Source organism: Tinamus guttatus, unplaced genomic scaffold (genome assembly GCF_059628265.1).
Source record: "Tinamus guttatus ecotype Peru unplaced genomic scaffold, ASM5962826v1 Tinamus_guttatus_pri_ptg000599l, whole genome shotgun sequence".
NCBI lineage: Eukaryota > Metazoa > Chordata > Aves > Tinamiformes > Tinamidae > Tinamus > Tinamus guttatus.
Genome location: NW_028289133.1, coordinates 144259 through 156908, shown reverse-complemented (window position 1 = coordinate 156908; position 12650 = coordinate 144259). Strand labels below are relative to the sequence as shown.

At 43.1% G+C, this 12650-nt stretch overlaps 1 protein-coding gene across 1 annotated transcript in view; it reads right to left on the bottom strand.

Moving 5' to 3' along the window:
- OBSCN (obscurin, cytoskeletal calmodulin and titin-interacting RhoGEF) overlaps nucleotides 1-12650 on the bottom strand; it is a 141641-nt gene that overhangs the window by 126802 nt on the left and 2189 nt on the right. The window contains exons 2-4 of the mRNA XM_088534760.1: nucleotides 6396-6665; nucleotides 3776-4036; nucleotides 279-581 (exon numbers count right to left, since the gene is read on the bottom strand). Of these exons, the coding sequence (XP_088390886.1) occupies nucleotides 279-581; nucleotides 3776-4036; nucleotides 6396-6665 (834 nt within the window). The remainder of the gene's footprint in view (nucleotides 1-278; nucleotides 582-3775; nucleotides 4037-6395; nucleotides 6666-12650) is intronic.

Here is a 12650-nt window from a genome sequence, read left to right as displayed (position 1 = left end):
AAGAAGCACTTACAAGTTTAAGATTCATTGCAAAGTACTCCACCTTTCACACAGTCTGGAGGTGACAGACTCATGGGCCATCCTCATGGCCTTTACACCCACCCTGCATCCCTTCTGCTGCGCATGGGCAGTGGTTGAAATGAGACAGAAGATCTACCAGTAAAGGAGATTTTTGTTCACTATTGCTCTATCCTCCTCATTATCATGGTCATATCTCTAAAGGGTTGGCATGGCAGATCAGCACGGATCCGTCCATGCTCAGGAGGCGTTGTGCTCACCAAGGTGCATGCTTCCCGGGAATTCCAGATACGGGCTCTGTCCATACGCGTTGACTGCGGATACCCGGAATTGATAATCAGCTTCTTCTGACAGGTTGCTCATCGTGAACTCCAGGGCAGGTACAGGAGACTCGTGACACCTCACCCAGGCGAAGCCCGTTAGCTTCTTGCGCTCCACTACGTAGCCATCGATTGGAAGGGGACGGTCTATCTTTGGAGGGGACCACGCTAGCGTCACTGAGGTTTCTGTTTTATTTTTCACCACAGGGTCGACTGGGGGTTGTGTGGGAGGTTTTTTAGGAGCTGCACAGAATTAAATAAAATGGGACAAGAAATTTGCGTCAGAGTTGAAAATCCACTGGAACTCATTGAGAAAAAAAAAATCATCTGCGCTTGAATGGGTCTAAAGGACATTTGAGGTTAGTAAAACTCAGGAAAACCTTGGGGTAAGATGGAAAAACAAAAAAGTCCTAAAATCCCTAAAAGAGATTTCCGGATTGCATTATATCCCTTACATAGAAGTACGATATTCTTACTAACTAAATATACGAGATTCTTACACAACTTTACACATAGTGCTTTATGCATTGATGTGGCATCCTGTGCAGCAATATAAATCTACTCCCTAAAAGGTACCCAGTGTCTAGAGTCCATCTCCTGGCCTCCATCCATTTCCTATCAAGAACTTGCTCCAAAAGTATGCTGCAACATTTCAGCCCAGGTCCTCAACAGGTTTAAACATAGGCCAATATACAATGTGGACATTTCAGAGATGCAAGATAGACATGAATGAGTGATTTATGGGTCACACTCTTTTATGGATGGCTCAGTTGCTTGTCACACAGGCTTGGTCTTTCTCTGCAACCAATTTTACTTGAAAAAAATCTCTCCTCTGTCTTGCTTCTCAATTTTATGTCATCTCCAAAGGCCCTTTGCAGCTATGTCTCCCAAGAATGACAGCTGCCCCACATAGAACTGGGGATCCCTGTCAGGAAAGACATTTTTTAGTGATTTATAGAGAGCCAGCTTGCTGACAATCAAGGACATTCACCTATTCTGTGGTACCTGAAGTCATATAAGACACAACTATTTCTGAAGTTAATCGCATAACTAAGATTTATGTTCACTTCCTCTGACTATTCTTCAGTTCTTCAGAGAAGGGTAAAACCCCATGGAAGTTATTCACTCTGAGATGCTGCTGATAAGGGCAAGAGGTTATGAATTATCTGATATGTTCCAGTCACAGATATACTGGCACAAAAAATGAAAAATATCATTGTTTTTAAGTTTGGCAATCTGAACATCAGATGCTTGGTGTAAGACAGTCAAACAGAAATCCTCTATAATCTATGGAGAAAAGCACTCTCAGGAGAAATTCATCCCAGCTTAAAGGAGGTGTGTGAGGCAGGTGACACGAATGGCACATTGCAGATACCCAGAAATTCCTTGACTTTAGAAGGATCTGTGCGATGAGCCTACAGTAAAAGCCAAGGTCCAAGACAACTGCTCTGCTCTGTGTCTCAATTTGCCCATCTGTAAAACGACCAAATAGACAATGCAAGGTATGGAGTCAACAAATATTAATATTGCTTGCTTCATAAACGCTATTAGATCTGCCAACACCAGCTAATCAAAATTGATGCGAACATAGTACATGGGATTCTTCAAGGAGCTAATCATGCACACCTGAAGTGTAAAAATAGGAAATCTCATCGTGATACACTTCTCCATTACGTAAGCAAAGACCTAATTTGGGGTGCACAGTTACTGCTGGTCAGAGCTAGATGCCAAAGGTCCCGCTAGTGGAGCATTAAGCTGAATACTAGACGCTGGAATCAAATCTCCTGACCTTACCATCAGCAAATGTAATGTAATATTTTGTTCAGAAATGCCTGCATATGGGAAGGGAGCTGCTTAACTTTTTTCCAGTTACATGAATCAGCTCCAGCTTCAGAACTTGAACAGCAGAGTCAGAAGTCTGACTGAGACTTTGTCTGTCCTCCCCAACACAGAGTGCTGGAAGGAATGTGACCACTTTCCAAATACCTTAGAGACTGGCACAAGTTTGATATTTCCTTTTTCCTTTTCTCCAATATTTGTAGCTTAATAGCACTGGAACGCCCCAACCAAGCTGAGATCACGTAGTAGTAATGTACCTCTATCTCCTTGTAATTACTCAGTGGTAATAAATAAGTCAGAGGTGGTGGTGGGAGGAAAGATGACAAAAACACTGTAGTTGGTGACTTCTCTAAAATGCAGATAGGGATGGCAGCAGAGATAGAAGCCAAATGTAAGGGTAAGCACTCTCTCTTAGGAAGCAGCTTCTGCCTGGGAAATGCAGTAACACCAAAATAGGAACAATTCAGTATAAATTAGGACACGAAATGAAATTTTGGTGAAATTGCCCTGTCTCAACTACACTGCACCTGCTGCTACAGCTCAGTCAACTGAGACCCTTGCTCTGATCAGATTTGTCAGCTGAAGGAATTCTTCAGCCTGAGTGCAATATCAATGTTCTCAGCTAGAGAAGCCAAAGGTCTCATTTTTCAATATAAATGCATCAACAGGGATCTGTCCACACTTTCATGTTAAAAAAAGAAAAGAAATGGCATGGCTTTGCTGGTTTTGGTGACAAGGAAAAAATTACTTTGTAGGAAGAAGCATCTTTCCTTTGTCTTGCAGGTTTTTTATTTTTTTGCAAAGCAAGCAGCCTTAGAAGCTAAAAATCTAAGCAAAATGTTTCAAGCTTGTTAAACGCTTTACTGCACCTGGAATGTGTAGTGTGCATCTGTGTAGAGGTCCTTTTACAGAGTTTTATTTTTATTTTTATTTGCTACAATGAGCTTCACCCTCCCCACAACACTTTGGAGCCTTCTCTACTTCCCACTAAGAGTCAACACACTCATCAGAGACCCTCGTATCTCCCAATGCTCAGAGCCTAGCAAAGAAACTGAATGTTGGCCAACTCTCACCTCCAAATCCTCCATGAAGACATTGAAAATTGAGAAGTCTCTGTTTTCTGGAAAAAGCATTACTCCTACGACAAGAAATGCTAAATGCCCCTCAGAGAACCTGATGCTTGTGGAAAATGGAGCTTGTCTTATACATTGATGAAGGCATTAAGGAAATTCATGCTGTTCTGTGCACAGCAAAGAGGGACAACTTCAGTATATAACTTACAAACTGTCTTCTAGGCAACTCCTAGTGGAAAGAAGTCCCATAATCCATATTCTTAGTTACCATTTTACACTCTTATCAGACAAGTTCAGAGAAAACACACATATAGGCTATGCTCTTCCCCAGAACTTGTCTTCTGTCTTTTCTCTCTAATATTCCATAAAGCTCCCTTTGAGGTAGTGAGCAGACACGGGACTTTCCGCTGTCTTTGGCCAACGCACAACTTACCGTGGCAGTATTTAGAGGGAACACTGCTAACATGGGAGCACCTGCTTGCTGGGGAACACACAACAGCAAGGCTGAATAAAAGCAGAGCTTACTAGTCACAGTGAACTGGGTGGAAGTTCTGCTTTCATCGGCCAGGAAGGCAATCTCGCCAGCATCTTCCTTCTTGCACTCCCGGATGATCATGGTGTGTTGCTTGCCGGAGCATGTGATGGTGATTCGATCGCTGGGTTGCACTTCTTCCTTATTCTTCAGCCAGCGGATCTTCTGGCATTCACTGTCCAGCTCCACACAGAAGACGGCTGTGTCGTTTACGTGGACTGCAGTCTTTCGTGGAAGTTTCTTAATGATGTTCCCTTTAAGTGAAGAACCAATTATGAGCATCAAATAGCAGATATAGACGACTAAAATCTCTACTAACAAGGGACCAGCCAGAATACAACAGAGCTAACCAACTGCTCTCACCTAATTAAAGCATTATAGACACTATGCAGACATCCCTAAATTAAATTATAGACTCCTTGTTACACAGTAAGTCAGAATAGGTAGTGTCACTGATGCGTTTTTGCCTTCAAAGAGAGAAAAACAATCTTTTATTTGATTATGGTCTCCTATGTTTCTAGTCTAACATGCAGCATCTTCTGTTACATAAATATAAGGTATGTGGTCTTGGCAAGAACAGATAATTGAGGTGGCTTTTGTCTGCATATCTGGGAATTTACAGGAAAACTTTGCTCAGGCAGGTCAGCCTTAAACCAGACAGGTCTCAGGAATTTGTCTCCATCAAATGACCAGTACATTACATAAACAAGAGTCCAAACATACTGATCTTCTGACATAATATAGAAAATACATTAAGAACCCCAGACATTTCTTTTTAGAGCAAATCCAGAAATTTGCATGGAATGAACTTCACTTACTGGTGGCCTCACCAAGTTATCCAGGTGATTATGACTTACAAGAATAGCCTCAAACTTACAAAATGTGGCCATACCCACATAGGTTTGGGTAGAGTATAAGGAGATCATCCCTCCAAACCAGAATGCTCTCAAATAACAAAGCAATGCTATGACCTTGGAAAGAAAAGACCCCTTCCAAGGCCCACGTGAGATCTGTTTGCGTCCAAGGTCACCTATCTTGTATTTATTTAACACAAGATATTGAATGTTAGACCAGAAACATAGGTGACCATAGCTCAATACAAAGGTGTGTTGCACATGTAAATGGATATTGCTGTATGGCTGCAAGTGTTTTAATGTAAGCGTCATTATTTTAGCCACAGGTGGGTCCCTCTAAAAGCCATTAGACCACAGCACTGAGCGTGACTTATGTTGGCTTTATCTCCGATGTGAGCTCCTCATGTGGACTGAAATTTGAAATTTCAGAGCCAGGTCTTATTCAATAAAAAGAAAAGAAGAAAATCAAAGCAGCAAAGCTGGGAATGACTAAATTCAGAGAAATAAAACAAGTTTCTAAGGAAATCTGCCCTCACAGATGGGGCCTTTCATTCAAGGTTGGCTTTGGGCCACAAGGCTGCACCTTCCTACATTGCAGGTGACTGTGTAGTCCCCTCTGAGTCCCTAGAAAGTCTGTGCTCATCCTCTCTTAAGCTTGGCTCTGTGTCTGCTCCTTGCTGCCCTCCATGGTGTCCCCGTCCCTGCAGCACCATGGGGCTGTGCATGGGGCCAAGCTCTCACATTATCCCTATCCCACCCTGAGCTCTCGAACCTTCTCCCCAGGGCAGGCACAAGGCTCCCAAGGGAAGGTTCTACCTCCTTTCCCTCCTGAGGGCTCCACCTGACTCAGTCACTCTCTTTTTAATGGAACATGCTCTAGTATCATAACACAAACAAGTAAAACAAATACCATCTGTCCTACTGGGGACAAACTGGCCTACAGTATCTGGCTGGCTTAATCCTGGCAGAGCTGTGACAAAATGATGTCTGTCTGCACGCTTTGGGATAAATTTCCTGTATGCCTTTTCTCAAGTACGCTCTTGTCTGCTTGCTAATGGTAAAAAAAAAAGATTTTAAAAATGTACATATCAAGCATGCACAACTCCCAGTTATCTTGCACCAATTTATGTAGTGGAGAACTTCTGGTTTCAGTGGCAGTAAAGCCAGGCCTTAAATGAGACAAAACAAATGTGATCCTGAGCTGTTGCCACAGCTGTAGAGGAGGATGTGGAACTACATCCACATTATACACCAACTCTTCATCTTTCCAGACTCCAGAGCACAGCTCCTGATGTCAGGGAACATGGATCTTATTTCCAAAGAAATCACACTCTTGCTGACTACAGTCTGCACCACGCACCAGACCTTAAAAGGCAGATGTTAAGCCAACTTCCCAGGACACTTAGAACCACTGCCAGACAAGATTTACCACTGTGTTTGCAAGACACCTGACAAGATCTTCACGAGGGCTCACCAGGGGATATATTTGGTGCTTGGGATCATGTTAAATAAAAGCCACAATGCGAGGTTACAGCTCAAAAGTTTTGCTTTCCAGTAAGCCCCTCTAAGCACAGAGCTCCCCTGCATTATACATTTGCATCCATCGTGCAGCAACACAATCTCTTCCATCTCTATGACCCTGTATTCCAGATGCATCCTGCCATGAAATCCCAGGGAGCTCCTGACCAGCCACATGGAGCTCCCATGTGAATTTTAGTGCAAGACCTGGTGTATCTGCAGTAGCAAGACTCCTTCTTACCTTGGACAGACAACTCTGCTATTGTCCTGCTCCCCTCCTTCATCTCGCAGATATAGACAGCGTCATCATCTGTGGTGACATCCTGGACAGTGAGCCGGCGATACGTGCCCTCTTCTTCAATGTTGTATTTCTTACTCTGCTGGAGCTTGGTTTCTTCCTTGAACCAGGTTGTCTCTGTACTAGCAACAGGCACCTCACATTGGAAGGTTGCAGATTCCTTCTCCTGAACTTCAAGATCCTTAAGTTTTTCTTTGAAGGGTATCAAGGGTTCTTAAGAGAACAAAAAAGGGAGAAATAAGAATTTGTGATAGTCTGGGGTAAGATGTGTGCAAATAAATAACTTGGTAGAAAAAAACTAACACTCCTTATTAATTATGTTGATTTGTATTAGGACACCATCCACACCCAGAATGGAGAACTTCTTCAGTTGTTTTCTGCTCTCATGCAAGAAAGGAGCCATTCTAGCCCATAAAATCTTAGACCCCACCAGAATTATTTTACTTGTCTGTAAGTGAACAAGTGTCAACCTGAGCTGTGCTACTTGAAAACAGCACCACACAGAGGTGTTAGCTCTAATCCAAAGAAACATGAATGCGTTGATGCATCATGACGTTATCAAACTCTGCTCTCCTGGTTGGCTTGTTCTCTAGAGCGAAATTCTCTGCATTGCACTCTGTCCCATAGGCCAACAGGATGGAAGGCAGAAACCATCCAGCCTGACCCTCTCTGCAGCACAAGTCTCTTCAGCATTAAAGTCTTTATTAAGATGAGAGTCTTTGTGTGGGTAAAGAGCAAACAAGCTAGACTTAGGAAGAAGAAAGAGGGAAGTCATTCTGGGGAAGCACGAGCACTTGAGGTAGTCAGTTGTTACAAGAACCAATGTTTTACGGGTCTGGGAGCAGAAATGAGCTTAGTGGAAGGAGCTGAAAGGGCATAGAAAGACAAGAGGAAGCTGCACACACAAGAAGGACATGGGGGAAGGCACAGAAGTATCTGATGGAGAAGTTTTTTGTACCCCCCAAAAGCACCAAATTCCCTGGATCAGATTTGTCAATGACAATAAAATAATAATAATAAATTAATAAATGAAAGAGAGAAAAAGCCCATGTCACCCACCTGCCACTTCTTTCTTTTGGCAACTGGGCTGCACTGCTCCAGCTCAGGGAGAAACCAGAGTGAAGATCAAACAGGTGACACAGCTGCATGGCAGCAGTGGAGGACATTTTACGAAGAGAATAATATAGATATCATTTAAATCCTGTGACAGCTGAGCTATGAAATCATCCTGATAGCCCAGCACTGACACAGAGAAGGAAGAATTGAACCAAGGAGGACAGCTCCTGCTCACAGCCATGGGAGAGTCAGGCAGTGCACCTGCATTAGGCAGTGCTAACGCACCACCGCTCAACGCCTGGTGTGAGATCATGTCCTGACACGTGTCCTTCATCTTCTAACAGCTATTACGCCAATTTTCAGTCTTCTGACTCCCTTCTCACTCACTCCCTCAAGCAGATAATTTCACCAGCTTGCAACGGTTTGTAATGCTAGCCATCAGCCTAAATGTCAGATGGAAGTGGATTTTACATTTCTGATTCCATGTTTGCATTGACACATCCCACTCGGAGTCACCCTGCTTTAGAGTCTGGAGAAACACAAATCAAAACCCTCAGACATCCTAGCTCTAAGCTTTGGCCATCAGGAATCTCCACTTTGTAGAATTTAAAGCTGTGTAGGGAGTACGTTGCTATAGAAGAAAGTAGAGGATGCACAAAACTGCCCTTAGTTCTGGGAAAGAAGGTCTGATGTGCACGCAACTGCCCTGACAGGCAGTCAGAATCTGACAGGCACCAGCAGGCAGCACTGCTATTTGCCCTCCCTGTTGTTATCCAGAGATTAAAACCTGTCTGGGAACCTGTAAAATACCATTGGAGCAAGTGTGTGGCTCCAAATGAGTGCCTGCTGTTAACCTATCTTGTCGATTTGGTTATTTTGTTGAAAAGGTTCTGCTTGAATGTGCCTCATTAAAGTCTTACCTAAAAAACATCTTCAGTTACAGTAACACAGATGTGCTCTGACCTCCCTTGGTACGTTAATTTTCTTCTTCTCTCTATCCAACATGCAGGCTGGACTCCCGCAATCCTATATATCACCTCTGGAAACACGTTATGTATTCAGAGGAAATGAAGTGATGCAACTCTCATGACACAGGACCAAGAAAGAGGATGAGACCAAGAAAGCATTTAACAGAAGGATGCCAGCCTGGGGGAACTGGGTATAACAGTGATGTATGAGGTACAAGGGAATCTGGAGCAGACTACGACACGCCAAAGGACTGGAAGGAAATAAGAGATGTGCAGGAGGGGCACACGAGCATGCTCTGTGTTTGAAGCAATCAGTCACCTCATTAACCCCTGCCCCTTTGCAGCCACTGAAAAGTATCTGAAGTAAACAAAACAAAAGTGTACAAACACAGAAGCAAGTCAAGGGAAGATCTACAAAAGGTGGCTGGTTGATCTTCCTTGTTAGTAGACTAATACACACAGTTTGAATGCATAACCATATAACATTTACATGAAAAATAGCTGGGTCCTACTGTGTTTTCAGCTTAAAGATGATCCACATTACTAGGTAAATGCAAAAGCAAACAAATGTACACATTCCCCCAGTGACCCAAATGGTGAGTTGAACACCACTCTTTTAACCCACGTTAGTCTGTAGCTTCTCTTATCTTGACAAATTCTCTAATGTAGGCATACTCAGTTACCTATTTTTGCAGCACCCAGCACAATAGGCATGCTGGTCTGTGGCTGGAATTAATGTATTGCAAAGTTCCCATTCATAAAGGGGTCGGAAATGATACGGAAATATTCTGTGCTATAACTAATGTAGGCACACCAAGAAGAGTTCCTGCAGATAACTACGTTTGATCCATCATATCCCATAACTGTTGATTGTTCATATCTAAATTAATCATGTATTATGTATTTGCATCATAATCATAAATAGGATCTCATGTTAAGTATATGCCAGAGAAGATAACACCATTTGGCTTCCTACTGTTTTCCTCATTGTTCACAATTCTCCTAACATCTGAAAATGTCTTCAGAAGATAAGCAAAAAGTGCATTCAGACGAGGTTACATGATATAATTCTCAGATAAAAAGTGTGACACTATGTTTTTTTCTAATCACTCCCCACCAAGCATTTGTAGAATCAGGTATTTCCATGAAATACCTGAATATCAGAGGTTTCAGCTGGGGTGGCAATTCTTATCTGTTTTCTAACAGCCAGGCTCCTGTACACGACCTATTTTTAAAAACTCACAGTGCCCCAGTAGTTCACTTAAATTCATCTCTAGTATCATTTCTTTTGTTAAATGGTGAGTTCTCTGCAATTTAACTGTACACATTTTCCTACTGATGTGATTTTAGCCAAAGCAGAAATGCATATTAAGGCATATAATGAAGCTGGGTAATGTAATTCCTCAAGAAGCACTTGAAATATGAGAGATCTACAAAAACCTGCCAATTTTGAAAAATGTGACATGGAAATAGCAAAGCAAAACAAAACCCAGAACCAGCATAGAGCAGGAAAAGTTCACAGAGTCAGTGGGAAGCTGCAAGACCAGCTATGAATTTGGCCACTTGTCTTGAGAAAATATTTCTCCAGAGAGTCATACGCTTTTTTTTGGTCCATACCAACCAAACTAGCAATGAGATGATGTTATTTTTCAAAAGCAGCTCCTGCTAACATATATTTTGCTAAGAAAATGTGCAGGCTGCAAAGAAGCCCGTGTCTCTTCAACCTTCTTAAGGCATCTCTGTCTCTGACCTGGTCTTCCTACCTGCCTGCAATTCCTCCTGCCTGCTCCTGGGCTTCTCATGGGCTGGCCATTTATTATTCCAAAGTCAAATTCTTCCTCTATCAGCTAAAGATGATCTAATGATAGAGAGAATGTGGGGAATCTTTTTAAAGGCAGCAATCTAAAGCCGTACAGACAAGCTTCCAACCTTTGGTCTTCCTACCATTTATGGTAGGTTCCAGCGCTACCCTGTGCCTCCTTATTTCTTATATCTCAATTCATTTTCAGATCTCCAGTGTCACTTCTATGATAGCGGTCACCCCAAATCACTTTAGAGCAGAGGAAGAAAGAATTGGCCTCAGTGCTAGTCTGTTTTTCCACCCTACTTGACTTGCAACCTTCAACCTTTACATACAGTATCTGATTACTGAACTTGTCCCTCTGAATTCAGGGACTCGGTCCCAAATTCCATTACTCCAACGAACCTCTCTTGGTCCAGACCCAAGGATGGAGACCTGTATGCTGTTCTTGCTAACTTTACAAACAGTCTAGGATCATCACCAAAGTCTTCACGAAATTCAAGTCATTTACTCACGCTCCTGCCATCCTCTCTGGGTTTACTCTTTGGAAACATTTCCTAACTACTTTTGCAGATTGAATTTCAGCATGTGGGTTATGATTTTTATTCCTGCTGAAAACACTAGAATCCCACACATTTCTGAATCAGATTAACTTGCTCTAGCTTTCCCTTAACTGTGAGAGTAACAGTCTGCTCTGTAACCTCTCCTTGGAGTTTTACATCTGATCCACTACATCTCATTTAGGAACAGCTCAAATATCTCTTCTTTTTATCTCAGTGACCTTGAAGTGCTTACAAGTGTGTCGGGCTCCCTAGGCCTTGAAACTAGATTGACGGTATCAGAGGAAAGACTAGAGGAGATCTGATCTGTGCTCTGTCCTGCTCCCTGAGAGATCCCTAATATCCACCTCGGGATAGCATGCTGGTTTGCTTGGCTTTTGTGTTCTCACCTTTAAACACACCCATAAATCCCCTCACTCAAATTCTTCCGTTTAAACTATATGCTGTACGTGAGTCAGAATCCTACACGCTTGTCTTCCCAGAAATCCATGTCTATAGACGTGTGCTGGGGGATGCAGTACCGCAGGCTCTATAAATAAGTTGTTACCTTTACAAAGACCAATGCTGCAGCATCATGCTGACAGAGGTGGCTGCCTGGAGGATTTAGCATCTTCCACATTACTGAGCAAAGAGAAGATTGTTTGGCAAGATGAGCTACCCACCAAAACATGTCAGCAGATAAGCAAATAACACATCACCTATGGCATAAATAGCAGATTAAAAGCTCCCTTTGCAGCTACATCATTTGGAGCTGTGTCTTTGAAGGGCTGAGTAGGGCTTCTAGTGGCACAAAGGGAAGTCATTATCCAAGACCTAATTATAACCAACACACAGATTTTCCATGGCTGTCTTGGCCTCATCAGAAAGCCTAACATGGCTATAGCATAACAAAGAAACAGATCATAAACATTTCTGCTTTATCCCTCTGACTCACCGATGTCTCACACGTTGTCTCTTGACAATGGACACTGATAAATAACCTTTTCCCGTGATGCTTGCTCCCAGACCTGCTGCTTTGCGTGCTTTTCCCATCCCCTTTGGAACAGGTTGCACCCACTGGGAACAGGCAGATAAGACCCTGGGGAGATACTGCAAGACTGGGCATAAAACAGTGCCAGGATCAGTCTTTGCCTTTGAGTCCCATCTCATGAGGTAGTCAAAGCTTCGTGGAAGAGGCCAAATGCCTTTCCTGACACCACTCAGCACCTCCCAGGGATGGCAATGAGTGGGACTGTTGCCAAAGAGCTCCATGGATCAGGTGTCTCTGATGGACCCAGAGAATAAGTCACTGATGGAAAAGACAGCGAGTGTGAGAGGACAGGTCCAGAACAAGGAAAAGCAGAGACTCTTGAAGATGGGTCTGAGACACACAGCTTTCCTCCCCATTTGAATTTCTAAAGCATTTTGCTCTCAGCCAGAAAAGTCTATTTTACCACTTCCCTTACAGAAGCAAAACTTTCACGGATGAAAGTTAATTTATAGGTGCTGCTTGTCACCTTGCCAAGTGGGAGAGCAGCTAGGAAATTTAGAACTTCCTTTGTAAAAATATTTGTGCCACATCTTTCCTGCAGTCCTGATTAGCTTGATCTGACCCCTGCCAGAGTCAGGAGACTCTCTGAAGGCAACCTCAGATTTGCCTTATCATTACCGTCCAGAACCGACAGAGACACCCTGGCAGAAGCTGGGAAAAGGCCCAGGAGGTCTGGAGGAAGCAGGAGTTGGGGTAGGTCCCCGAGGGTTCTAAGGCAGCTTCACACACTCATCTTGCAAGGAAGAGGGAGCTTGCAGATCTACTATTATTTAAACAGGTATG